The sequence below is a fragment of the Pangasianodon hypophthalmus genome, chromosome 15, assembly GCF_027358585.1.
Source record: "Pangasianodon hypophthalmus isolate fPanHyp1 chromosome 15, fPanHyp1.pri, whole genome shotgun sequence".
In the NCBI taxonomy this organism is placed as follows: Eukaryota; Metazoa; Chordata; class Actinopteri; order Siluriformes; family Pangasiidae; genus Pangasianodon; species Pangasianodon hypophthalmus.
The window spans coordinates 15060627-15086837 of NC_069724.1; the positions used below are offsets into that span (position 1 = coordinate 15060627).

The window sequence follows — 26211 nt, forward strand, 5'->3', positions numbered from 1 at the left end:
ACAGCTCATGGAATGATAGGGAGTACACAAAAGAAGAATAGAAAAAAAAATGTCCTTGTACATCCTTAAAAATGACTTAGAAAGGCTCCTCTAAACTGTTATGTTATTTGGGTACTACCCCCCCCCCCCTTTTTTTTTTTTTTTTTTTTAAAAGATATTCATGTGTTTGATGATACTTGGTATACCTGCTTCTGAATTAACTGTTGATAAAATCAAGAAATCCTCTGGAACCCACTCATAAAATCCATATGGTATTCACATACATTATACTGGATATACTATAGTTGATGGATAGTGGATTTACAGTTTCCTCCGAAAGTATTGCTATGGCCAATTCTTTTGTTTTTGCTATACACTGAAGACATTTGGGGTTGATATCAAAAGATGAATACAAGACGATAGAGCAGAATTTCAGTGTTCATTTCCTCATATTAACATCTAGATGTGTTAAACAACTTTTTTTTTTTTTTTTAAGCAACTTTTGTTTGAACCCACCCATTTTTAAATGCAGGGGTGAAGGTATCACAAACCACTGTCGGAAAAAGACTTCTACAGCAGAAATCCATACCACAAGATGCAAACCACTAAGAAACAGAAGGCCAGATAGAAGTTTAAAAATTAGAGAGATGCCACAAAGATTCTGGAACCAAGATTAAGCTCCAGCAAAGTGATGGAAAGGCCAAAGTGTGGAGGAAGAAAAGGATCTGCTCATGATACAAAAACACAAGTTCATCAGTCAAGCACGATGCAGGTAGTGTCATGGCTTGGGCTTGCAGGGTTGCTTCAAGAACAGGCTCACTCATCTTTACTGATGATGTAACTCATGACGATAGCAAGCACAATGAATTCAGAAGTCTACAGAAATATTCTTTCTGCCAATTTACAGAGAATTGCATCCAATCTAATTGAGAGGAACTTCATCATGCATCAAGACATTGACCCAAAACACATTGCCAACACAACAAAGGACTTCATCAAAAGTAGAAAGTTTTAGGCTAGCCAAGTCAATCACCAGACCTTAATCCCATTGAGCATGCATTTCACCTACTGAGGGGACTGAAGAAAGAAACTCCCTAATACAAACAACAACTGAAAGAAGCTTTGGTACAAGCTGGGAAAAGCATCACAAAAGAAGAATGCAACAGTTCGGTGATTAATATTAAGTGTATTACTTCAAGGCTATCTGTTACAATACTTTTGCGCACCTAAAAATTGGGTGGTCTGCCACCAAAGGTGCCATGTTCCAAGTTGTTTAACACCTCTAGATACAAATTTCAGGATATTAAAGCTGAAATTCTGAGCTATTGTCTCATATTCATCTTTCTTCAGTGTCTTCAGTGTATAGCGAAAAGAAAAGAATTGTCCTTGCCTTTCCAATACTTTCAAAGGGGACTGTACAACAGAATATTCTTGACATTTTACTTTCCACTGGACCTAGACATCCTGCATACATCTGTCTTTGAGATACTTGACATAACCCATGCTTTTATGTTAAAAACAGCGATCTTAAACTGGGTGGAGCTGTATGAGGAATCATTAAATTTTTTGCTAATTTTTGTTGTTTTGTTAAATAAAACAGCCAAAATGACTGCAATTACACAGAATCTCGAAAGTAATGATTTTTCCAAAAATCCCAACCATGTATCTTATTAAAAACTATAAACTTAACAAGGGCTGCAAACATATTTTTAAACATCTCAAACATATTCTTACACATAAACTGGGGCTGTCAATACCACTAGAATGATTTACTTTTATACCACATTACACAAATTTCATATATCCATAAAAAGTCCAAAGAAATAAATCTATTTGGCTTGAAAACTGAGTCACTGATATGCCATTCCCTTATGAAAGCTTTAAGAAAAAAATGGTTGAATTGTCTTACCCTATAAAAGTTTATTTATTTATTTAGAGTTGTACTGAGTGACTACTGCTGCTGTTTTTTTTTTTTTTTTTTTTTTTGGAGAGTGATGGCAGGCTGAACAAGAACTGAACATAAAACATGAGTTTGAATTTGGTTAGGCAGTTCCTGGTGCACCTTCTTGTAGTAGGATCTAGTCAATGTATTGTGAAAGCCAGCGGAAGCCCTCCCCATATCCCTGTCTCTTTAGCACGCTGCACATGAACACTTCCAGTGGTCTGGTATTCAGTTCTTTCAGGGGAATATTACCCTGGAGAAAGAGCAAACAACATATGACAGACAGCCTACTTTATCTTTCATTTGGCAGTTAACTGCAGGGATTGTAAGTGGCAAATCTTTGTATTCCATGCACTGAGATTACATTAACCAAGAATTTAAAAAATCTTTTAAAAAAAAAAAAAAAAAAAAAAACTAAATTAAAGCTTGTGTGTCGCCTAAATTATAAGTACAGCCTAAAATCTCTCTACACATTATCCTCTACACATTAAAATCTTAGATGATAAAATATGTGCAAAAAAAGGCTTGTCTTACCTTGCCAGTTGTCTGACCATACAATCCAAACAGTTCACGAAGTTTCTCCTCACTTATGGCCTCTGGCTTATCAATCTTGTTACCAAGAATCAAGATAGGCACATTTCCAATAGTTTCATCTGTCATTAGTGCCTGTTGTCGGAATGTACAAGAAAATAAAATGTGTTAGATCTGCATATGATCAAATCTAACTGTAAAATGGGTATCCTCAAATTTCATATTTGGTACTAATATTCAACAGATTCATCATACAGAGATCAAACAAATTTGAGCATAACATTTTAACAACTATGATCTGGGGTTTGAACAAAAATACACCCATCCAAGACTAGTTTTTGCTGGACCACAGTCTGCCAATTGGACATTTGAGAAGTCGTTCACATCACCACAGCAACTAATAATGTACCTTCATATGACCATTGTTTACTGATAAAAGTCTGGTGGCTGTAATTGCATAGTTTTTGGCAGTATCCTGGTGGCAGTGGCCATCAGGGTAGACGAGGCTGTCTGCATACATCTTGAAAAAATCTGAGGTGCTAGATGCTGAGGGGCGTGTCAAGGACCTGGGCCAAGCAGTAGATGAGGAGCACTCAGATGTTTACCAGAAAACTGAGTCAGTGGTTACCTATAGGTGTTGGGATATGGAACTGGGGTGTGGTTGTCCATGTAGATGGTCAATTTACCTGTGCTGGTTTAGTGACACAGAAACATGCACCGTGTTATTTGGGGCCTCACTGTCAGCAATCTATACTGGGCAATAATTATAAAGCTCAAATTGGTTACTGGTCATTACCAACAATAACCAAGCATGCTTACTTAATAGTCCAAAATGTTAAGCTAATCAGACTGAAGTATTATGGCACATGTCTCAAACACAAGGACCACGCCTTGTTTCATTTGGACCAGGTGAACTTGGAAAAAATAATACTGAAACGGCTTGTAATACGCTACTGCTCAACATTTTCACAGCACGTACATGGTGTAGCCATCCAAAGGTAGTTATAAACTGCCGAATATAAGTGCACACTTGTTTATACCATGGATGGCTTGATAGTGGTCTGAAACGCAGGTTAAAGTCAACGAACATGTGCTGTGCTTGATGTAAGTCAGACTTTAAAAATTTGTTGTCAATACAAAATAAATATATTAAAATGTATTATTTTGAGTCAATATCATCTCATGAAGCCTCAATCAGGATATGTCTTGTATCATGGCTTTAGTCTACCGTCCCATGCATCAATTTCTGTTGCGCATCAATTCCGATCACTACTGAGGCTATTGGTTTTAGTCCATCTTCACTACTGCAATATTTTGCACATCTACTCATTGGTGAAATTGCAGTGACTCAGTATTAATGCACATTTCTTGCATGTGCTCTCCTGTTGTGTTTTCTTGCACTTTGTTTGGTGTATTGTTACTGTTGATTGCTGAGCTGTACCAAACCCAGGTTCCACAAACCCCATTGTGGGCAAACCGCCTGGAGCCTGCCCAAGTCTGATCTGAAGTCGATCAATAAAGAACAAGCACTGTGGCATAGCAACCCTTGCCATTACAGGTGGCATGTGAAAGACTGTATACAGTCCCAGTGTTATTGGGTTGCATTGCACCATCTTGCCCTATTTGGGTCACAGCCATTTTCAGAGTAGGACAGGTGAAATGTTATCATAATAAATATTTTTGTATTGATCAATCTGGATATTTAGCAGGATAAAAATTTAAAGAATATCCTTCTTAAACCAAATGTTCATTGTTGTTTACTGAACAATTGTAAAGGATATTTATTATAATATACATATAATATATAAAATATTACAAAATTTACATATATGATATACAATGGATATAAAAAGTCTACACACCCCTATTAAAATGGCAGGTTAATCCCTGTTAAAATGGCAGGTAAAACGAGATCAATCAGGTCAAATCATTTCTCACCTTGAATGTGCAATTGCAAAGTACACATATAAAGTGAAAAACAATTCAGAAACATTTTTAGGGAAATAAAAAGAAAAATACAATACTTACATTAACCTAGTTACACAAGTGTGCACATCCCTAAACTAATACTTTGTTGAAGCTCCTTTTGATTTTATTACACCACACAGTCTTTTTGGGTAAGAGTCTATCAGCGTGGCACATCTTGACTTGGCAATATTTTCCCACTCTTTCTTGCAAAAACATTCTAGATCCATCAAATTGTAAGGGCATCTCCTGTGCACAGCTTGCTTAAGGTGACCCCTCAAATTTTTAGCTGGATTCAGGTCTGGGCTCTGGTTAGGTCAGTCAAAAACATTGATCTTTTGGTTAAGCCATTCCTTTATTGATTTGGATGTATGCTTTGGGTCACTGTTGTACTGAAAGGTGAAATTCCTTTTTTTCTTCAGCTTACTAGCAGACAGCGGAAGGAGGAATGTTGTTTTGTTTCACTGTGTACTAACTACCCGTATATGGTTGAAATGACAATAAAGTCACTTGACTTGAGTAAAATCGACTGGTATTTGTAGCTATTCATGATTCCCTCCACCTTGATAAAAGCCACAGTTCTGGTGGCAGAAGAGCAGCCCTAAAGCACAATGCTGCTACCACCTTGCTTCACCGTGGATATGGTGTTCTTTTGGTGATGTGCTTTTTTCTGCACCAAACAATTGTTGGAATTATGGAAATATTATACCTTTTGGAATTGGTCTCATCAGTCCATAACACATTTTGCCACATGGTTTGGGGTGACTTATTTGGGCTTGGATGTTTTTTGTGAGAAAGGGCTTCCATCTAGCCACCCTACCCCATAGCCCAGACATGTGAAGAATAAAAGAGACTGTTGATGCAGAGAGTAATCAGTACTTGTCAGATATTCCTGCAGCTCCTTTAATTTTGCCGTTGATCTCTTGGCAGCTTCCCTGGTTTGATTTGCCTTATCCTTTTTTAAATCTTGGAGTGATGTCCTGTTCTTGATAATGTTAGTGTGGTGCTCCACTTGTGGTCGATGGCCTTCATGGTGTTCCATGGTACACATAATGTTTTGGAAATTTTTTTGTACCCATCTCTTGATCGATTCCTTTCAACAGTGAGACCCTGTACAGGCTTTGTCAGTTCTTTGAGGACCACAGCTTCAGCAGTCAGACGAAGCCAGATGAAAGATAATGTCAAGAAAATTCTACAGAAACTAACTAAAATGTTTGATTGTTTTTCACTTAATTTTTATACATTGTAATTTCACATTGAGAATAAGAAAAGGTCTGACATTATTTATGTTAGTTAAATTTTTTTTCATCACAAAAACTTGCGATTTTAACATGGGTGTGTAGACATTTTATATCCACTGTAATACATGCAAACAGTATACAAAAGAATATGTGACAACATTCAAATTCAGTTTTACACTTGCTGTAGGAGTGGAGAAAAATCACACATTTTTAGCTAACCAACCGGGCAAGTGAAAGCGCCGATGTCCTTGTTCAGTCTCATGCTTTTGTTTCCACGAAACCTAACTGACCCTGCTAAAAAGTGGTAGGTGACATAATGTAATAACCATATGGTGAGGAATTGGTGGAACAAATGAGTAGTTTTACCAAAATTTGAATGACAGAATGAGAGCATATTTTGCTTTTTCAGCATAACTGATGTAGAGATGGGCAAGATGGCGCCAGTGTGGAGTTTGGCAAGCCGTCGCCTGGTGTTTGTGTTCTCTTTACTGAGTATATTTGTCCTGTTTGTGTCCACATCTGCACAAAAAGTTACCACAGTGCTTGCTTATGATCGTTCGTTTCTTCTTAATCTACGAAGGATCGTAGAAACTGTTTCTGATTCAAATCACGGAGGGTACAAGTTTCCTGATCCCCCGTTCCTGTCTATGTTGCCATCTGAAATATGTCGCTTACCGGACTGCGAATATCATCAGAGGAAGAAACGTTATCAGAAACGGGGAACACGCGGTGGTGTGTTGGTACGCGTGAGGAGGTACCTCCGCGCGTCGTCGCTTGGAGGCCCGAGTCATGCGGACTCTCGGAGTCTGGCTTTCAGCTGTGACCACGGCCGGTTTTCGTATTCATGGTCTCTCAAGCGTGGTGCCGTGTCTGTTTATCCGGAACAACTAGGATCGGTGCTCTCGTCAAGAAGTACTTCTCCTAGACTACGGGTCTGTAGAAGAGGAGTAAATCCCCGGAACCTTCGTTCATTGGATTATTCCTCGTCGTCGGAGCATCATCACAATCCTATTCCATATTACCATCAATCCACTCATCATGAAACGGACTTCACTGAAGTGAGGATGGCGTTGCTAAATGTAAGATCGATCTCAAACAAGACATTTGCAATTAATGAACAAATTTTATCTCATGAGTTGGACCTCTTGTTTATGACTGAGACGTGGCTAAATGCTGGTGAGCTTGGTCCACTCTCTGAAGTTTGTCCTAAAGATTATAACTTTTTTAACACGACAAGGTCAGTCGGTCGTGGTGGGGGATTAGCTACTATTTATAGAAATAATTTAAAATGCCGTCTACTTGCCTCAGAATTGTTTTCTAGTTTTGAAGTTCAGTTATTTAAGATGGACGGCTGTAATCCACTGTTGTGTATACTTGTTTATAGACCTCCCAAGTACAATAAGGATTTTATAAGTGAGTTTTCAGACTTTTTATCCTCTGTTGTGCCGAATGCAGATAGGCTTTTGATACTGGGCGATTTTAACATACATGTTTGTTGTCCTTCGAAGCCTATGGTTAAAGAGTTTCTACAAATTATTGACACCTTCAATCTTATACAATCGGTTGTTGGTCCCACTCATAACCAAGGGCACACACTTGATTTAATCCTATCTTATGGCCTTTTAGTCAATGATGTAGGTACCAAAGAATTTTTTCTGTCTGATCATAAGTTTATTATTTTTAACATAGCCGTCCCTAGTTCGGTACCACACCGTGCCTCGGTAGGCCAGTATTCTCGCTCTTTTAACTCATCTACATCTGGAAAATTTTTAGATGCGTATATTATTTCCCCTACAACTCATGAAATAGAGTCTAACTGTCTTGGAGCTAATCCTGACGAGTTAGTCTATAAGTTTAATGGGCTATGTTTAAATATACTTGATGCTGTTGCCCCTTTTAAATTGAAAAAACCTAGAAGTTGTTTACATCCTTGGTTTAATGATGAAACTAGGGCGATTAGACAGAAATGGAGAAAAGCGGAAAGGAAGTGGAAGAGGGATAAATTACAAATATCATATGATTGCGTTAAAGAGTGTATGATTCAATATCAAAAAACTGTTAAGATTGTAAAGGCGAATTATTTCTCTGATCTCATTGCTAAAAACGCTCATAGTCCAAAAATATTATTTAATACTATTAATAGTGTGCTAAATCCTATGTCTAATTTATATCCTGATCCATCTCCTATGGCCTGTGAAAACTTTCTTAAGTTTTTTACTGACAAGATTGATGTTATAAGATCATGTATTGTTCCTTCCTCTTTGGACTTCCCTCAGTCCACATCAACTCCTACATATTTATATGAATTTACTCCAGTGTCTCACAGTTACCTGGTGCAAATTATTCATAAAATGAAGCCCACATTTTGTTCATTGGATGTTGTTCCTCCTCGTCTTTTATTAGAGACATTCGACATTATTAGTCCTAGTTTATTGTCTATAATTAATAGCAGTTTAATCGGTGGAATAGTCCCATCTTATTTTAAGCATGCCACTGTGCAGCCGCTACTCAAAAAACCAAATCTTGATCCAACAGTTTTAAATAATTACCGCCCCATCTCTAAATTACCGTTTTTATCAAAAGTCTTGGAGAAGGTTGTGTTTAATCAGCTCTCTTCTTTTCTACAGGAAAATGGTAATTTCGATAAATATCAGTCTGGTTTCAGACCTCAACACAGTACAGAATCTGCATTGCTAAAAGTATTAAATGACTTATTGTTGATTGTCGATTCCGGCAACTGTGCAGTTTTAATTTTGCTGGATCTTAGTGCGGCATTTGACACTCTTGATCATGGCATTCTTTTAAATCGCTTGGAGCAAATTGGGATACAAGGTCATGCTTTAAATTGGTTTGTATCTTATTTAAATGATCGAACTTTCTCGGTAGAGACTGGCAAATATTCATCATCTTGTGCACCAGTTTTGTATGGGGTTCCACAGGGTTCAATTCTGGGTCCTGTTTTATTTTCTTTATACATGCTTCCTTTGTATGCTATATTCAAGAAGCACAATGTCTCATACCACTGTTACGCAGATGATACTCAGTGTTATGTTCCCTTGCATCCTAAGGATGTCTCCAGTTTACAGTGTCTGTCTGATTGTCTGAGAGATGTTAAACAGTGGATGTCTGCCAACTTCCTCCAGTTAAATGAGTCTAAGACTGAGGTCTTAATTTTTGGCTCCCCTGCTTTTACAGAGGTTGTAGCCAGTAAACTGGGACCTCTATCTAGTAATCTTCATTCACATGTTAGAAATTTAGGCATTACTTTTGACTCTGCTTTGACTTTTGATCAATGCTGTGGTTAGAAGTTGTTTTTATCAGCTAAAGAATATTGCAAAGATGAAGTCATTCTTAACATTAAGAGACATGGAGTCTGTAATACATGCTTTTATTTCATCCAGATTAGATTATTGTAATGTATTATACTTGGGTGTTTCACAGTCTCTATTGTCACGTCTTCAACTTGTTCAAAACGCTGCTGCTAGATTGTTAACTGGAACAAGGAAGAGGGAACATATTTCACCAGTGTTGATCTCTCTCCACTGGCTCCCAGTTAAATATAGTATCCATTTTAAAACATTGTTGTTTGTTTATAAGGGTTTGCATGGTCTGGCTCCTTCATATATCTCCGATCTCCTTCTGTTCCACTGTAATGCCTCCAGGGAACTTCGATCAACTAATAGTCTTCAGTTGACTGTTCCAAGGTCACGCTTGAAATCAAAAGGAGATCGTGCCTTTTCAGTGGCCGCTCCACAGCTCTGGAATAATTTGCCCCCCTATATAAGAACTGCACCAACATGTGCTGATTTTAAGTCTCTTCTTAAAACTTATTTATTTACTGTTGCATATGGTCATAAGTAAGCGCAGTGGCATAACTGTAGTGTACTATCTGTTGCTGTGTTCTATGTTTACTTTTGTATTTTTGGTATATGCTTGAATTTTGTACAGCACTTTGGCCAACAGCTGTTGTTTTTAAATGTGCTTTATAAATAAATATGACTGACTGACTGACTGATAACTCAGCTTGGCAAGACTTAAAATATCTCAACTTTTCCTTTAAATTCCTCAAGAGCAGATGAGTCTCATGAGTCTTTACTTTACTCATCCATCTTCATGGCCTTACCATAGCCTTCCACTGTACATGTTCAAACATGATTCCTCCAAGTGGGCATGCAATTCAGCAAGGTACAGCAAGGTACATGACCAGGCTGCGACCACTGACTATTTCTGTACAAGTTAGATGGGAAAATATAAAGATAACTTTATTGAATTTTAAATACCCTAAGCTCTGCCCTGACTTGAGCCCTGAACCCCACTGGACACCTTTTATGATAAACTGGAACGCTGACTGTGCCCCAGGCCTCCTCACCTGACATCAGAGCCTGACCTCACTAATGGTCTTGTGGTGGAATGGCCAAATCCCCATAGCCACATTACATAATCTAGACAGAACAGTGAAGGTTACTAATAAAAGCAAGGGGAGGACTAAACCTGGAATAGGATGTTCAAAAAGTACATATGGGTGTGCTGGTCAGGTGTCCACAAACTTTTGGCCATATAGTGTAGCTTAGAGCCTGTCGTAGAGGTCTCCATCATGGCGTGGACAGAATCTGACCCCTCTCCAGACACTATAGAGGAAAATGACAGCTCAACCAGAAGATTATTATCAGCCTAGAAGTACCTCCCACATGTGGCTTTGAAACCATTTCAAAATTTGTGTAAATTAAGGGGCATGGACCAGATTTAACACTGAAAAAGGATTCAAATCTTTACTACAATCCAACCTAACAAATGTATGTTTTGTGGAGGGAATAGCTACTCCAGTACAAGGAGCTGCGAATTAGATACCGGCTGTCAAAGTGTCCACAATGTCCACACGCTGAGACCGGAGATTGACACGTTTATCATCTCTTTATGACTATGCTGAGTGCATTTTCATAATTTTTGTAGTCCATCTATGGCTACTAGCTACACTCGGGTTCCCTCGTCACCTTGCTAGCGTTGTTTACCATCACTCCTGTACTGTCCACCAGCTGATTTTGAATTGATCTGCTGCACTCATCTCACAGTTACTCTGTGCTCTGAGTTTTTCTACGACCTGCAGGGCTGTGTACACCGCTACCACGATTGAGTGGTCCTCCTTGCTACACCGCATCCTCCAATCCTGGGCTTGCAAAGTTAGCTGGACTTGGGTTCCTTCCATTCCCCTCATATCTTGGTCTAGTGGGGTCTCAACTTCAGTCCCACAGCCCCCGCAGGCCTGTGGCTAAGAGTGGCTAATATGGCCGAGTGGTTGCTTTTGATCCTACTATATTAAGTGAATTTCTAAATAACAACACTTGGGTTGGAAAAGGGTCTACCTTTGTACAGCCTCATTCCCCAAGCCAGGTAGGGTCCTCCCTTGGAATCTCTGCTCAGACATTTCCACATGCCCTATCTTCTAGCCAACTAGAGTGCCAGTGCAGTCTCTGGTTTGGACATTTCTTGGCTGCCTATGCAGCAGTACGGCAGAATTAGAACCTGATGAGTCGAATCTGACCCAAGTGCTGCTGCTTAAACAGCTTGTTAGTTGCAAATGCCCATTAAGTATAGTAAAAATCAGATTTTGGGAAACATGTAATGCTGCTAGATAATTTTGTCAGGATAAAGGCATAATATTTCATTTTACAAAATGGTAATATTATAAAATAAATTCCTAAGTTCTAATTAGGTTATTCATGTAAGGTTGAGACAGGTAAGAAAACAGAGCAGCACTTCACATCTAACATCAATTAGGCTTTCAGTACCCATGACTTCCCTTGTACTTGCTTAATTGTGAAATATAAGAACTTTAACCTCTCCAAATTCTCCACATTCATGCTTTTACATGCATTGACAATTCTGACATTTTTCACAATATTAGTTTTATCTTGTAAAGTAATTATTTTGGTTTTACATATCTACTAGGCTTGTGCAGTAGGAGTTTAGGAATAACATTTTTTAAGAGGGGAAAAAAAAAAAAAAAAAAAAAAAAACTCACATCAAGCTCTGTTTTGGATTCAGCCAGTCTCGGGTGGTCTACACAATCAACGAGAAAGACAATGCCGTTGATTGCAGGGAGGTAGTTTTTCCACACTCTTCGGGCTATGATACAAGTTATACAAGATGTGTTAAGTGAGTATTTTGCCAGAGAGGTGTACATATATATATATATATATATATATATATATATATATATATATATACATATATACACACACACGTGTATAAAGAAGGAAGTGTACCATGCTACAAGAAAAACTACTTGCCCTGTGCATGGCCACCAAGGTCAAAGGTGGTAAAGGTCATACCAGCAATCGTCAGCTCTTCTGAAGCTAAGGAATAAAATGCAAAGACATTTGTTTATTACATCCATGGCAGAATCATAATGACTACCAATTTAGCACAAGCTATGGACAGCACACAATACAGTAGGGGAGTAATAATCTGATTATGTATTGATTTAAAAGGCAGCAATTGAACTTAACCAATGCAACAATCAAAAATGGATTATTAGCATATTATGATTGATCCTTAGGGTAAATTCAGATACACCGATCAGCCATAACATTAAAATCACTGACAGATGACGTGAATGACTTTGATTATCTCATTACAATGGCACCTGTCAAGGGGTGGGATATATTAGGCAGCAAGAGAACAGTCAGATCTCGAAATTGATGTGTTGGAAGCAGGAAAAATGGGCAAGCGTAAGAACCTGAGTGACTTTGACATGGGCCAAACTGTGATGGCTAGAAGACTGGGTCAGAGCATCTCCAAAATGGCAGGTCTTGTGGGGAGTTCCCAGTATGCAGTGGTTAGTACCTACCAAAAGTGGTCCAAAGAAGGACAACTGGTGATATATTATGAATACATGTCAGCACGCTCTGTGCTGACCTCGTGATATCTTTTGTTCTTCTTCTGTTTTGTTCTAATAAACGTTTAGAGTACATACAGTCCATGAAACACGTCAACCGCCACTTCTGTTCTCTGCTGACACCTTTGACTGATGCCTTTTTTTCTGCAGATATTGCATATAGATAACTATAAATATTCTCTGTCTGCCTCAGTAAACTTTGAAGACCTTTGCTACTCAAACACTGACTTTGTGTGTTTCTTTGGCACTCTCTTCCCCGGCCTGTACAGAGGTTGTGGCAGCAGCCCGAACACAGACTTCTTCCTGATTCTAAGTGAACAGTTGAAAATCTATCAGCTCTCTGGGGGCTCGTCCAGGATAACCAGGTGGAGGTAAGAATTTTCTTTGTTACATTTGACTTACCTCCATGTGGTTATCTCGTGTTATCCAAGTTAGGAGTACACACATTTCATAATTTTAACCTGCAGTGTATCTGTCATTCTGTTTAGAATTATTGGCACATGAATTGTGTAAGGAATAAATGAAAGGAGTTGATTGTGATCCTCACTAAGTTGTAGTGAGAGACTCATCCCCACTCTGCCGGGAGTTTGTGTTCCTCGCTAAACTATAGTGAGAGGGTTATCCCTGCTTCGCCGGGAGGTTGTGCGCACCTACATAGTCTACAGTTCGCGCTGCTCAATCTTCTCTGACCTTATTGTCTTTGTATATTGTAACAATGGGTGGAAGTGGCCAGTCTAAGCAAACTTCCAATGACTGGATGTATAATCGTGGTTATGGTATTTTTGTCCAACCTTTCATCAATAATTTGGTAGGATAGACCGAGAGAGAGAAACAATGGCGTCCCTATCCTAGAGAAGGGTCTTTTGAAGACGAAGATTTAACCTCAGCTATAGTTCTCGTCTTCAAAGGATATGGTGACCCTCAATGGGGCTATAATTATATGACTGATGCATTAAAGAAAAGGCTCGAATTGAAACCAAATTGGGATAAGGAACACCAAAATAAAAATAACAGGTCCACTGATTCAAGACCTAAAAGAAAAGTAGTTTTCCATCCTCGCCATTCAATCTGTTGGGTCATGATGTTTTGGCTAAGTTAAACTGTTGTTTATCTTTTGAAGGAGGACGTCTTGTTCTCAGTACTCCACCTAATCTCTGTTTTTCTTCCGTCGTGTGTGTCTGAGGCCTGCAGCAACCACGTCACACCCACTGAGCTTTCTGAGGTTCCATCCAAACTGTGGGCTGCGAACTCCAACAAAGCAGGCCATGTACAGGTACCACCGTATGTTGCTAACATCCATTCATCAACCCCTGTGTATTGTAAACAATATCCTCTCTCTGTGGAGAAGGAGGGCATTCAATCCCTGTCAAGTGAGCAGACGCAGCCAATCTTCACCTTTACGTTCAAGCAATGTCAGTATACCTGGACAACGTCAGTATACCTTTCAAGGCCTCACTCTCTAAACTCCAATTCTGTCAGCCTCTGAGGCAGTATCTGGGGTTTCACATTTCTCAAGGTCAGCGGAAACTCTCAACTGATCGTCTGAGTCATATTGGAGGTCCATCCACCTAAAACATAGAAAGGTATGCTCAGTTTTCTGGGACTGATTAATTACTGCCGCCAGTACATACCTGACTGTTCACATCACGAGAAGGTGTTGCTCCAGTGCTGCCCCAAAGACATGCCTGATTATATTGAATGGACTAAGGAAATGATGAACTCTTTCTGTTATCTCAAACTATCTCTGAGCTCTGCTCCAGCCCTAGGTCTACCTGATTATACGCTCCGTTTCATCTATGTCACCGAGGACAGGGGCACTGCCACGGGAGTCTTGGCCCAAGAGCACAGCGGTGATTATTGTCCAGTAGCCTACATTTCTAAATCTCTCGATCCTGTGGTCCATGGTATGCCCGCATGTTTGTGTTCAGTTGCTGCCTCTGCTCTACTGGTCTCAAATGCTGAAAGAGTTGTCCTTTCGCACCCACTCACACCGCATGCACAGCATCAGGTAGTCACCAAACTTAATAACATTCAGACACACCATATGATCACCCAGCATCATTCATGTTACACAGCTATCCTCTGTGCCAGACAGAATCTCACTATTAAACCAGTAACAGCCCAAAATAGCCCTGCTGTTCTGCTCCACCACTTTGTGCGCTCCTGTTCGGAGGAACAGGCCACCGATGGCTGGTTAGAGCATGACTGCCTTAATGAGATTTCAGAATCATGTCTGCACGCAGATCTTTCACAACACCTGCTGGAGGGTGGTGTCCACATATTTGTAGATGGGTTATGTTCTAAACCCAATGACAATATCACTTTCTGTGGATATTCAGTTTATTCTTTGCCTAACGTTGTACACGAAGCTCGCTCCATTCCTTTCCTTTCAGCTCAGGCTGCCGAGCTTGTAGCTCTGATAAGGGCCTGTTGTCTATTTAAAGATCAAGTGGTAACTATTTATACTGACTCGTGATATGCCTTTGGTGTGGCTCATGACTTTGGCAAAATTTGGCACGCACGCTGCTTTAAAGCCCGTTTCACATGCCATGCTGGTCTCTGACCTTTTGGAGGCCTCAATGTTACCTAAACGTCTAGCTATCGTTAAGGTCAAGGGTCACGACCCAGGAGATTCTGAAACGGCTCGCGGTAACTCCCTAGCTGAAGAAACAGGATCTTTCATTTTGGTCATCTGAGACCTGCTCTCCTTCAGATGAGGGCGGACTCATTTGTTGCCCTCAAGGCCGCATTGCACTCCCCTGCTCTGTCTTGCCATTTCTCGTGCGCCACTTTCACGGTATTTCACATGTCGCATGATGGGGAGTGATTAATAACATCCACAAATAATTTTGTATTCTCAATGTCACTAAAACTGCTAAATTACTACTCGACGCATGTTTAATTTGTGCTAGGGCTAACATTCAGGGTAAAACCGCCAAACACGATGCGTTACCTCCTCCACAAGCTCCTTTTCAAGCTCTACAGATTGACTTCACACACATGCCACCTGTAAGAAATCTAAAATATCTACTTGTAAAAAAAAAATCTATCAACTGGTGTAACGGCGAGAGGGTCATGGGAGCCCAAGGCTCACAGATGCACATGGGTGTGAAGGCTAGCCCACCTGGTCCGATCCCACAGAACATCTACTGTAGCACAAATTGCTGAAAAAGTTAATGCTGGCTATGATAGAAAGGTGTCAGAACACACTGTGCATCACAGCTCGCTGTGTATGAGGATGCGTAGCCACAGACAGGTCAGAGTGCCCATGATGTCACCTGTCCACCGCTGAAAATGCCTACAATGGGCACGTGAGCATCAGAAATGGACCATGGAACAATGGAAGAAGGTGGCCTCGTCTGACAAATCATGTTTTCTTTTACATTATGTAGACAGCTGGGTGCAAATGCATTACTTACCTGGGAAAGAGATGGTACCAGGATGCACTATGAAAAGAAGGCAAGCCGGCAGAGGAAGTGTGATGCTGGGAAACCTTGGGTCCTCACATTCATGTACCACCTACCTTAACACTGTTGCAGACCAAGTACACTCCTTCATGGCAACGGTATTCCCTAATGGCAGTGGCCTCATACAACAGGATAACGTGCCTTGCCACACTGCAAAAATTGTTCAGGAATGGTTTGAGGAACATGACAAAGAGTTCAAATTTCCCAGATCTCAGTCCGATCAAGTATCTGTGGGATGTGCTGGACAAACAAGTACGATCCCTGGAGTCCCCACCTCGCAACTTAGAGGATCTGCTGCTAACATCTTGATGCCAGATAGCACAGTACACCTTCAGAGGTCTTGTGGAATCCATACCATGACAGGTCAGAGCTGTTTTGGCAGCACAAGGGGGAACTACACAATATTAGGCTGGTGGTTTTATGTTTATGTTATGGCTGATCGGTGTATGTGTCTTACTGAGGTCTGAGCGGCATGCAGATGCATAAAAAAATTTATATTTTCATATAGATGTGTAAACCATTCATGGATTAACAGTAGGCCTACTCCAGATACTGAACAAAGTTAGTCACATATGCATATCAGTTGGAGGTTAGTAAATCATATTTATTGTATCTTAGAAGATTCAGTGCCATTGTCAATACTGACTCGTTGCCTTATGAACAGAAATCATTTCGAATCATGTGGAAGTCTGAGGTTTACATCCCTACAATATGCATCATGTGCTAGTGCAGCAAACTTTTGATTCTGGCATGGAAATGGATCAAATTTATTTAGCTGCCCTGATGTTTGTTACAAGGTTTATTTTATGATAAAATACCAGTCCCAGTATCTTGTGCACAAACTACAGTATATAACCCAGGTGAGGTAGTAGCAGCAAGCATTTTTTTGCCATTAATTGGAAAATTTTGGAAAATTTGGCAAAAAATTAAAGGGTCAATTCGGAATAAACTATTATGCAGTAAGTGTCTCTGCATGTGTCTGGATATTGCTCTATAGTCGTCTGGTGCTTTTATCTTGCTGGATCATGTTAGACTATTCATAACAATAACTGATGGAAACATTAGCATTTTTTGCCTTCCTTTTCAGACATTTCCCTAATATTTATGAAATTTTTAGATATTAACATGAGAAAAACAAACTGTGAATACTGAAGTTAACGTTGAATGAAATAAAGTAAACACACATGTACGGTTACTTGTTATGACAAGAACTCACTTGGATGTAAGGTTGGCACATGTTGCCCCAGTCGATCATCTTTAAGCATATGCAGTAGTGTGGTCTTGCCAGCATTGTCCAGACCAAGAAATACTAATTTACCTGATTTTTTGTACAGTCCTAAAAGAATAAGAACAGTTTTTCAAAAATAGTATCTATGGACATAACATAACATTTTGGCATTCATACCTACAGTACCCAAGTCAAGCTCTCAGATTATCTACCAGCTTCCCTGTAAACAATACATACAATGCATTGCCTTTTTTTTCTTAAAAAAAATTCAAATTAATGTGCAAAGTTTGACTATACTAAACACTTAAGCTGATTGAGATGCTGTACCTTTCTGTCAAATATTGAAAATGTTAGCAGTGAAATCACAGATCTGCAACCATTTCAACCTAGCATTATTAAACGTCAATGATAGCTGACACTACAAACAATTTTTAAAGCCCTCGTGCAGCAGAACCATGAAACGAAGGTAGATTGAGTATTGTTTACCTTTAGCCATTTCCACTGCCACATTCAAAAAGCAAAAGCTCCTAAATGGTTTTGCCTTTTTAACTTTACTTTAAAATTACAAATTAATGTGACAGCTAAAGGTCAGGAAGAATTCTTACCGAGACATCTAAAGCAATTTATCTACATTAACAAGCGGGTCTTACCAAGAAACTGCAGTACATTACTAAAACCACTATAAATCCAATCAAATATGAAGGACATATCCAGATCGTGTTAATCCTGAAAAAGAGAGAGAGGGGAAAAAAACAAAACAAAACATAAAACCACTTTGAGCATGATATTATTAAAAACTTTTCTTTTAACAAGTTCTAGTTCCAAAAACACTGAACTCATTAATTACCAAAAACATATTGCATTAACCTAATGTTGACCAATGTCAGTCAACAGTTTTACCTACTCTATAGATAGGAATAGCAACATTCCCAGTGAATGTAATTTCTTTAATTATTTCTTTTAACAAATCATTGTCATCTGAGGTCATCAATGTGTGCCTCCAACTAACCCAACTCTTAAGCTATTTGGACATTACCTCCAGAACACACCAAGCCATTGCATAGCTTTGCATTTGCATTGCTGTCTGGAGCTGACAGGTATGTCCTAAAGGGAATTTTCAAGAGACTCACTAAATGATTTGTTAAAAGAACTGCTGATCCAGGAACATAAATGGAATGTTGATCCAGGAACATGACCTACCTCTGGTGTTACATCACCAGAAAACGCTTTCTTTTCAAATACCTCTAATCAGGAAATTGCTCAAGACCAACCCATTCTTACTCCAGCGTCTCAAATATTGAAGCATGGGCAGTAACCTTTAGCGTCACAGTACACATGCAGAACAAGAAACAAATGCATACCATGCAAGACTAACTTTTATTATAGAATAAAAGGCATGTTAAAAAAGGATGTTATTATGAATAGCATGGAATACGATGAGATAATTAGATCAATTGATAATGAGAATTTTCTTCTAGCCCTGGCTTAACAATCGTGGTCTTCAGTCATTTTGGTATCGGGCAGGGGAGGTGGATTGGGTAACCACAAACACAAATGGGGTTGCAAGTCACATGGTAAATTGGTATAGTAATGGTATTTTCAAAGCATGGAAATTCTCTGTTGTGTCTGTAGCCTAAAGAATTTACAGCCTATATTTGAGCCTCCCTATTTGCTTTTTTTTTTTTTCCCTTGGTTGATCAATCCCTGGCTTAGGATAAAGCAAAAACCCATCTCATAGTTACTTCATTTTTTGTTGATTGCAATGGTGATCGTTGGTATTATGAATTTCACACATTTTTTCTAAATTTTATAATTTCATCAAAGCTAATCAGGCAAATGCCATCAGTTAGTAAACAAAATGACAAATCAGGAGTACTGCACCATCTTTTTTTCTGTCAAAGAATCTGCAGGTTTAGCTAGACAGATGGAGATTCTTTGACAATTTGCGTCACACATGCGTGATACAGATTGGACTCAATCTTCACTACCTAACAGCGTTCCGGCCCAAATTTACACTGCGCATGTGTGACGCTAATTGGCCAGCAGACTGCGTTACCACATGACTTGCACGCCCAACTGTGTGTGCAGAGAAGATGAAAAGTTTAGACTTGCGAGACCATCAGAAATTGACTGAAAAACTTTATCTTTGAATCGTGATACATTTGCTTGCATTTTTATCAACATTTTATTTCTTAAAAAAAATAAAGCAGAAAATAAACACGCGACAATATAGGAAGGTCATAGATTATAATTTAGCTATAGAAGACTGTCGTAGACACAGTAAATTTCACCAAAACTCAGGGAAATGTATTTTGATTGGCAAACATGATCACGCACCAAAAATAATGGTACTGAAGAGACTTCCACAATCAAGTAATATGTGAGAGAAAGGGAACGAGAGAGAGAGAGAGAGAGAGAGAGAGAGAGAGAGAGAGAGAGAGAGAGAAGGAGCTGCAGAATTGCCGCCGGAAAGCAGCCAAACTTTTATTTCTTATCACTGTGCTCCCCATTCAGAGTTTAAAATAAAGGGGTTGACGGCGGAGTGGCTGGCCACTTTATCTCTGAGGGCGCCCTCATGTCTGGGTTACCTTCTGGCTCATAGCTAGTATTGCCAGAGTCCCTGATTTGCACTCTCCTCACAAAGTACATTGTCTTTAACCATTAGGTGACAATTAACATACCCAACAATCCCCCCCAGTGATCCTGACCCCTTCTCCTCTCCAGACCTGCCTGATCCACCCTGATGCCCTACATCTGGTTGGAGTTCTCATCACTTGGAAATCACTCACTGCTTGCAGAGGATGGCCCCATATGGACAGCCTAAAGATCACTGAGATTACTGAAGATGGTACCACTTATAAACCAGGAAAATGGACTGCAATTGATATGAACAGCCTTGCTATGATGGCTTAGGACTGCGATTGCCAGTGACCAGTTGATAACTTCAACAAAATAGACTTAGTGTGAAAACATTAATGAATTTCCTGTTTACGCAATTGCACTTTTTGACCATGTAGTTACAGAAGGGATTTATTTATAAATGCACTATTCATTATCACCCATTTGAGGACTGGTTCCCTTTTGAGTCTGGTTCCTCTTAAGGTTTCTTCCTTGTTTTTCCTTGCCAATGTCACCTCTGGCTTGCTCATTAAGGATAAATTTATAAGTTTAAAACTTATATCCTGAATTTACATATTTCTGTAAAGTTGCTTTGTGACAATGGCCATTGTTAAAATCGCTATACAAATAAAAGTGAATTGAATTGAAAAGTAGAGTGTTGTCACAACATTATGTTGTAAGAACAAAATGGATTCAGGATTGGTGGAAACCATTTTTTCTTTTTTCTTTGTTCTCTAATTTGCTGGGAACTTATGTAAACATCATGAACAGAAATAGCCTTGGTTCGACATGAGTTGAAAACTGCCATTGATCCCTTACAAACAGACAGTGCCCGTAGTTGCGCTGGGCAGGACATTGAGCAGGCATGAAATCCACTGTAAATGTACTCAAGGCCCAGCCTATATCACTTTCAGAGAAATGTGAGGATTTGCAGGGATGATCTAGGAGAAATAATGTTCTCCTGATTGGATTAACTGAGGATGCTGAAGGGTCAAAACCCAGAGATTTCACTGCTCAACTTCTGAAGGAAGTGTGTGGACTAGATGAAATCACCGGTCCTGGACTATGCTCATCACACTCTGCAATTTATACTCTGAGAAGGACAAGAACCCAGGCCAATGGTTATCATAGTAAGTTTTTTCCCCCCAAAAGAATGAGATTCTATGATGAGCTGGTGAGTCTTCCAAGGGAGCTCCTCTTCTATTCAGAGGCAAGAAGCCATCCATTTTCCCCAGACTTTACTACTGCCTGTAAAATATATAAAACCAGGTAAATTTTAGATTGTGGTGGGATTTTTTTTTTTTTTTTTTTACTTGCTGCAAAAAACAGAGACTATTTCTGAGCTGTTTGGTGGATTGCCATGTGAGTCAGTTGTGGAGATTCAAATCTCCTCCTCCAATTCCCATGGAAATGGGAAAACTGCACCACCCAGCTGCTATCAGCGATGCTGCAATTTTTTTTAAAAGACCTGAAGCAGACATCAACGTGTCAGCAGGTGAAAAAGAAAAACAATGATGGGTAAGAAATGTGAACTGAAAATACACTTTCAGCGTTAAGCACATTTTTAAACTAAACTACTCTAGTTAATCACCTGATCAAATCCCAGTGTGGTTAACCTAGGTTAGAGTAGCCATGTCAAATGCGAGTGTGCAGCATTTACACAACGTGCTCACGAAAGCAGTCAGTTGACAGTGTGTATCATACAATGCATGTGCTAAAATGGAGTTCTTCTACTGTAGCATATCTGCAGGCTAGCATATCTGCCTATATTGGAATGAATAACATACTGTTAAAATGGCACCCGTCAAGGGGTGGGACACATTAGGCACTAAGTGAGCACAATGGATATAAAAAAGTCTACACACGCCTGTTAAAATGGCAGGTTTTTGTGACGTAAAAGAATGATACTAAGATAAATCATGTCAAATCTTTAATTGCAAAATATACAAATAAAGTGAAAAATAATCAAATTTTTATACATTTTTGTCTTGTCCTTTTGTAATTTTTGGAGGGACATCCTGATCTTGGTAATGTCACTGTGGTGTTCCATTTTCTCCACATGTTGATGATGGCCTTAACAGGGTTTCAGGGTTTTTGTAACCCTCTCCTGATTGAGTCCTTTTCAACAGTGAGACCCTGTACAGCAGTGGTCACCAACTCTCTTCTTTGAGATTTACCTTCCTATAGGTTTCATCTCCAAACAAAATCTAACACACCTGTTTTAGCTGAATTTGAATTTAATTCTTATGGCAATGATTAGGTAATCAGGTGGGCATGATTATGGTTGGAACTAAAGTCTTCAGTAAGTTAGATCTCCAGGAACAGGGTTGGTAACCACTGCTGTACAGGCTTTGCCACCTCTTTGCAGACCATGGCTTCAGCAGTCAAATGAAATCAAGATATCCGCATATTTGATTTGGCACAGTTTTTATGCCGGATGCCCATCCTGAAGCAACCCTCTCCAATTTTATCCGGGCTTGGGACCGGCAATGGAAGTGCACTGTCTTGTGCAACTCCAGTGGCTGGGGTTGGCTCCCTGGCTGGGAATCGAACCCGGGCCGGGAATCGAACCCGGGCCAGGCGGTGAGAGCACTGAGAGCACCGTTTCTCCCTTCAGTCTCCTCTTCAGGAGGTGAAATGCAGTCTAAAACTTTTTCCCTTTTTTTGGTCTTTCAATCACTTTTGTAGAGGTTAATTATGGTTCCAGAACTTTTGTGGCTCATCTCTGTATTTCTTTGTAAATTCCAATCTGGCCTTCTGATTCTTACTGCTGATGAATGGTTTCCATCTTGTGGTATGGCCTCTATATTTCTGCTCTAAAAGTCTTTTTCGAACAGTGTATTGTCATACCTTCACCCCCGTGGTTGTTGGTGATGTCACCAACTGTGAATAAAAATCCCAAAACGAACAATGTTTCTGTCATCGACTGCTGCTGTTTTCCTTGGCCAACCTGCTTGATGTCTGGTTGTTAGTACACCAGTACACCATACCAAATTGTTGTATAGGCTATGCCCAATGCTTGTACAACGGTACTGATTGATTTTCTCACTTTTCTCAGCTTCAAAATGTCTTGAATTTCTTCCATAGACAGCTCTCTGGTCTTCATGTTGGTTTATCCTTTCTAACAACAAATGCAGTCTTCACAGGTGAAACCAAGGGCTCAAACCAAGAGTAGACATTCAGAGCTATTAACTGTTTAAACACTCAATGTAACAGGGCAGACCTGGGCAACAAGAAACACCTGCAAGTCACATGTTCATGCTTGCACATAAGGTGAGCATGTCCTCTAGGAGGTGCTGTCACATGAACCACATGAAATACTTTACTGAATGACAGAAGAAAAGCCAAAAACAATGCAAATTCCTTGTTTCACTGTAGGAATAATAAATATAGACAAAAATAACATGGAAATAATTTTGTTTTGGAAGAAAATTGCTGAGGAAAAAAGCGACCTCACACGATTAATTATAAACCTAGTGAATTCTAAATTAATTCTATTTATAAAGTGTTTTAACTCATCTGTATTCAGCAAGCAGATCGAGTATCGAAGCACTTCAATGTAACTAGTGTTTAAATCCAGAATTCTATTAACCACTGATTGATGCATGCTTTATTTATTTATTTATGTATTTTCATTCAGTAGCGGTAGATTACATCACCTACACTGTGTCTTTACTGGTACTACGTTAGAAGGAAAAAAAAAATTAAAGGGTGCAATCCTACAGGATTAAACAGACCATTATAATGCTCTACAGCTGTTATATAGCCTCACACTTTATATAATATATTCTTATTAACACAATATCATGATTGTCATTTTCCATACATAAATCCATTACACAATAATGTCATTATATTGCTGTGTGTGAAGCATACATGAAATGCAGACAGAAACGCAGCAGACACAAAGTACTGGATGCATTGGGAGAAAATTTTACTGTTTACACTTTATTATTTAGCATTTTATTGCTTACACTTCAGATGTACTTTTAACAGTATTACTCTGAATTAAACAATATTATTCAGATTAAACACACGGAAGAAATGTCACAACATCTCATCAACCTGTCCAATCTGACAAACATCCCAGCCAACCAATCAGCGTTCGCCCAAAACATGATAATAATGGTAGGTTTGTCACTGTAATCAGTCAACTTTATAACACCTCATTAACTCTTGTTAATGTATATGGGCCCAACTGGGACAAGTCCCACACTCCAACACCACCAAAAAATTGGACATTTATGAGGGTGCAACCAGCACAATCAGAACTATGAAAGACAGTTATATGCCAAGTTACTGGGTCGTCCGCTGAAGAAGACACTAAAGAAAATTGTGATTCCTTCTGTATTTAGCACAAAACGGAGACAAGAGCAGAGTTCCATGCCCGGTGAACCTGACACAACTGAGCCGAACTGAGATAAGATACCTTAGTTAATGTCTGCTAGCAAATGCTTGATCTTAACCATGTACTAGTAAGATGGCCAGTAAGGTCACTAATACAAAGGTAGATAATTATGTAACATTCATAGCTAACATTATGGTAGCCAATTGTTCTTTGGTCCACATAGGAGGACAGCCGCCACCCTCACACCACCATTTGCGTGGAATTCGGCAGCTAAATACACCCGCATAACCACAGTCTCCAGTGTGCTCTATAATTGCCTCCTGTTGCTCTTCTCACATGTGTAGTTCTTCTTCTGTATATATATTCACCCAGAAGAACTATATATCATATATATGCTTACCAGCTAACATTAGCCTAAATTAGCTGGTGAGCACTACCTACGTGTCACTCGTGCGACAGAGAATCCAATTCGACGGCTATTTAAGTCGATCACACAAATCAACATAGCACATATAAACCAAAATGATATCGGAATGCATCCAGTTCTCTAACTCAGCAGCACTTTCACCAAGAATCGTTCGCAGCATATACGTTAAGAATTTAACGAATACCTAACCGACAAGCAATTACGGCAACAGCTACCAATCCTAAGATTCTTGATTAAGTTTGCATAAGCCTAAACTAACTAAGCTATCTATGCTAGTAAGCAGTGGAGTTAACCAACCAGTATTGCTAACCACGCTTAAATAAATTATCAGTTGAAAACATTTAAAAAAAAAAAAACATACCTCGTGTCTATATGTAGATACACAGACGATTGTTACACTCGGAAGTCTGAAAATTCCTCCAGTTAATCCGAATGGTCGTAGTAACCGTCTTCTTCACTGCCTTAGCGTTATTACCTACACAGCCACGACACACAGCAATGGCTGACTTGCAATGGCCCTGTCCTGCCCAGCCGCTTCCTATTTGTGTTACCAATCAATCCTTCCGGCAGGGACACCGTCGTCAACAGCACCCCTGGGTGTCCGAACAAACATAATAAAATAAGGAACTGATATGTGAAGATGAACTTGATCAAAAACTCGTTTTATATATATATATTATTATATATATTTTTTTATTATATATATATATATATATATATATATATATATATATATATATATATATATATATATGTAATTTTTTTTGTGGTAGTAGACATATACTCCTTCGGCCATCGTGTGATTTGCATAATAAGATTTGCCCAAATGTGAAATAATGCAATAAAAGTATTAATTCAAAAGAAAACAAACGCATCACCGAAATGTTTGCTGTGTCTATAGTTTTGCTTATACTGAAATATTTATCATGTCTACATTAACCTTTTTTTTACGCAAACGTCTATCAGGCTTTCAACAAAACAATTAGACTGGTTTCCAGTACGCTTGTGTATAGTTATCACCGGAAATGCCACGTGCATACCAACCATAGACACGTTGTGACGGATAAAGCTGCGATGAAAGTGTACTGCTGCTTTCAAAGAATCTTTTATCAAAACGCTACAACGCCAAAACAACACGATATGGTTATGGACGCAATTCCTTCTGGAATTATAATGCTCTTCAAAGAAGCTGTAAACAGTGGAGCCATATACCAGCCGGTTTTAAACCTAAAAGATACTCCTGTTGGTCAAATGAGCTTCTCTTACACCTTGGCGAAGAAAAGATATTCGCAGGCATTTCAAAGAGATGCTGTCTCTATCTGACATGCAATCACTTATCGGAGCTGCCTTATAAATATTCTTGATTGGTAAAAGGTTTGGACATTACCATTTAAGCATTGTGGACCAGTTTCCTGTGAGATTTAAATAGGATATTGATGTAATTCTTATTCTGTAATGTATACTCAGACACTCTCCCATAAAAAGCTCTGGAAAGATCTCTGGAAAGATTTCCCAAACTTCAGGAAAAGCTAAAGATTTTGGGGTAGTGACGTCAAATCAACATGGTTG

General features: G+C 39.2%; 1 protein-coding gene across 1 annotated transcript; it reads right to left on the reverse strand.

Moving 5' to 3' along the window:
- Positions 1-421: 421 nt before the first annotated feature.
- On the reverse strand, positions 422-25201 carry sar1b (secretion associated, Ras related GTPase 1B). The gene is made up of 7 exons (XM_026928806.3): positions 25004-25201; positions 17899-17974; positions 17237-17356; positions 11946-12011; positions 11678-11781; positions 2456-2587; positions 422-2174 (listed from the first exon to the last, which is right to left on the reverse strand). The coding sequence occupies exons 2-7, from the start codon at positions 17954-17956 to the stop codon at positions 2058-2060; spliced, it is 597 nt and encodes a 198-aa protein (XP_026784607.1). The 5' UTR covers positions 17957-17974; positions 25004-25201; the 3' UTR covers positions 422-2057.
- Between the last annotated feature and the right edge of the window lie 1010 nt (positions 25202-26211).

Excerpts from the sequence above, each read along its gene's own strand:
- sar1b (XM_026928806.3), bottom strand. The coding sequence starts at position 17,956 with ATGTCCTTCATATTTGATTGGATTTATAGTGGTTTTAGTAATGTACTG. Across the intron at positions 2,588-11,677 it reads AATCCAAAACAGAGCTTGAT|GCACTAATGACAGATGAAAC; the intron begins GTGAGTTTTTTT and ends TTCCGACAACAG. Across the intron at positions 2,175-2,455 it reads ATGGTCAGACAACTGGCAAG|GGTAATATTCCCCTGAAAGA; the intron begins GTAAGACAAGCC and ends CTCTTTCTCCAG.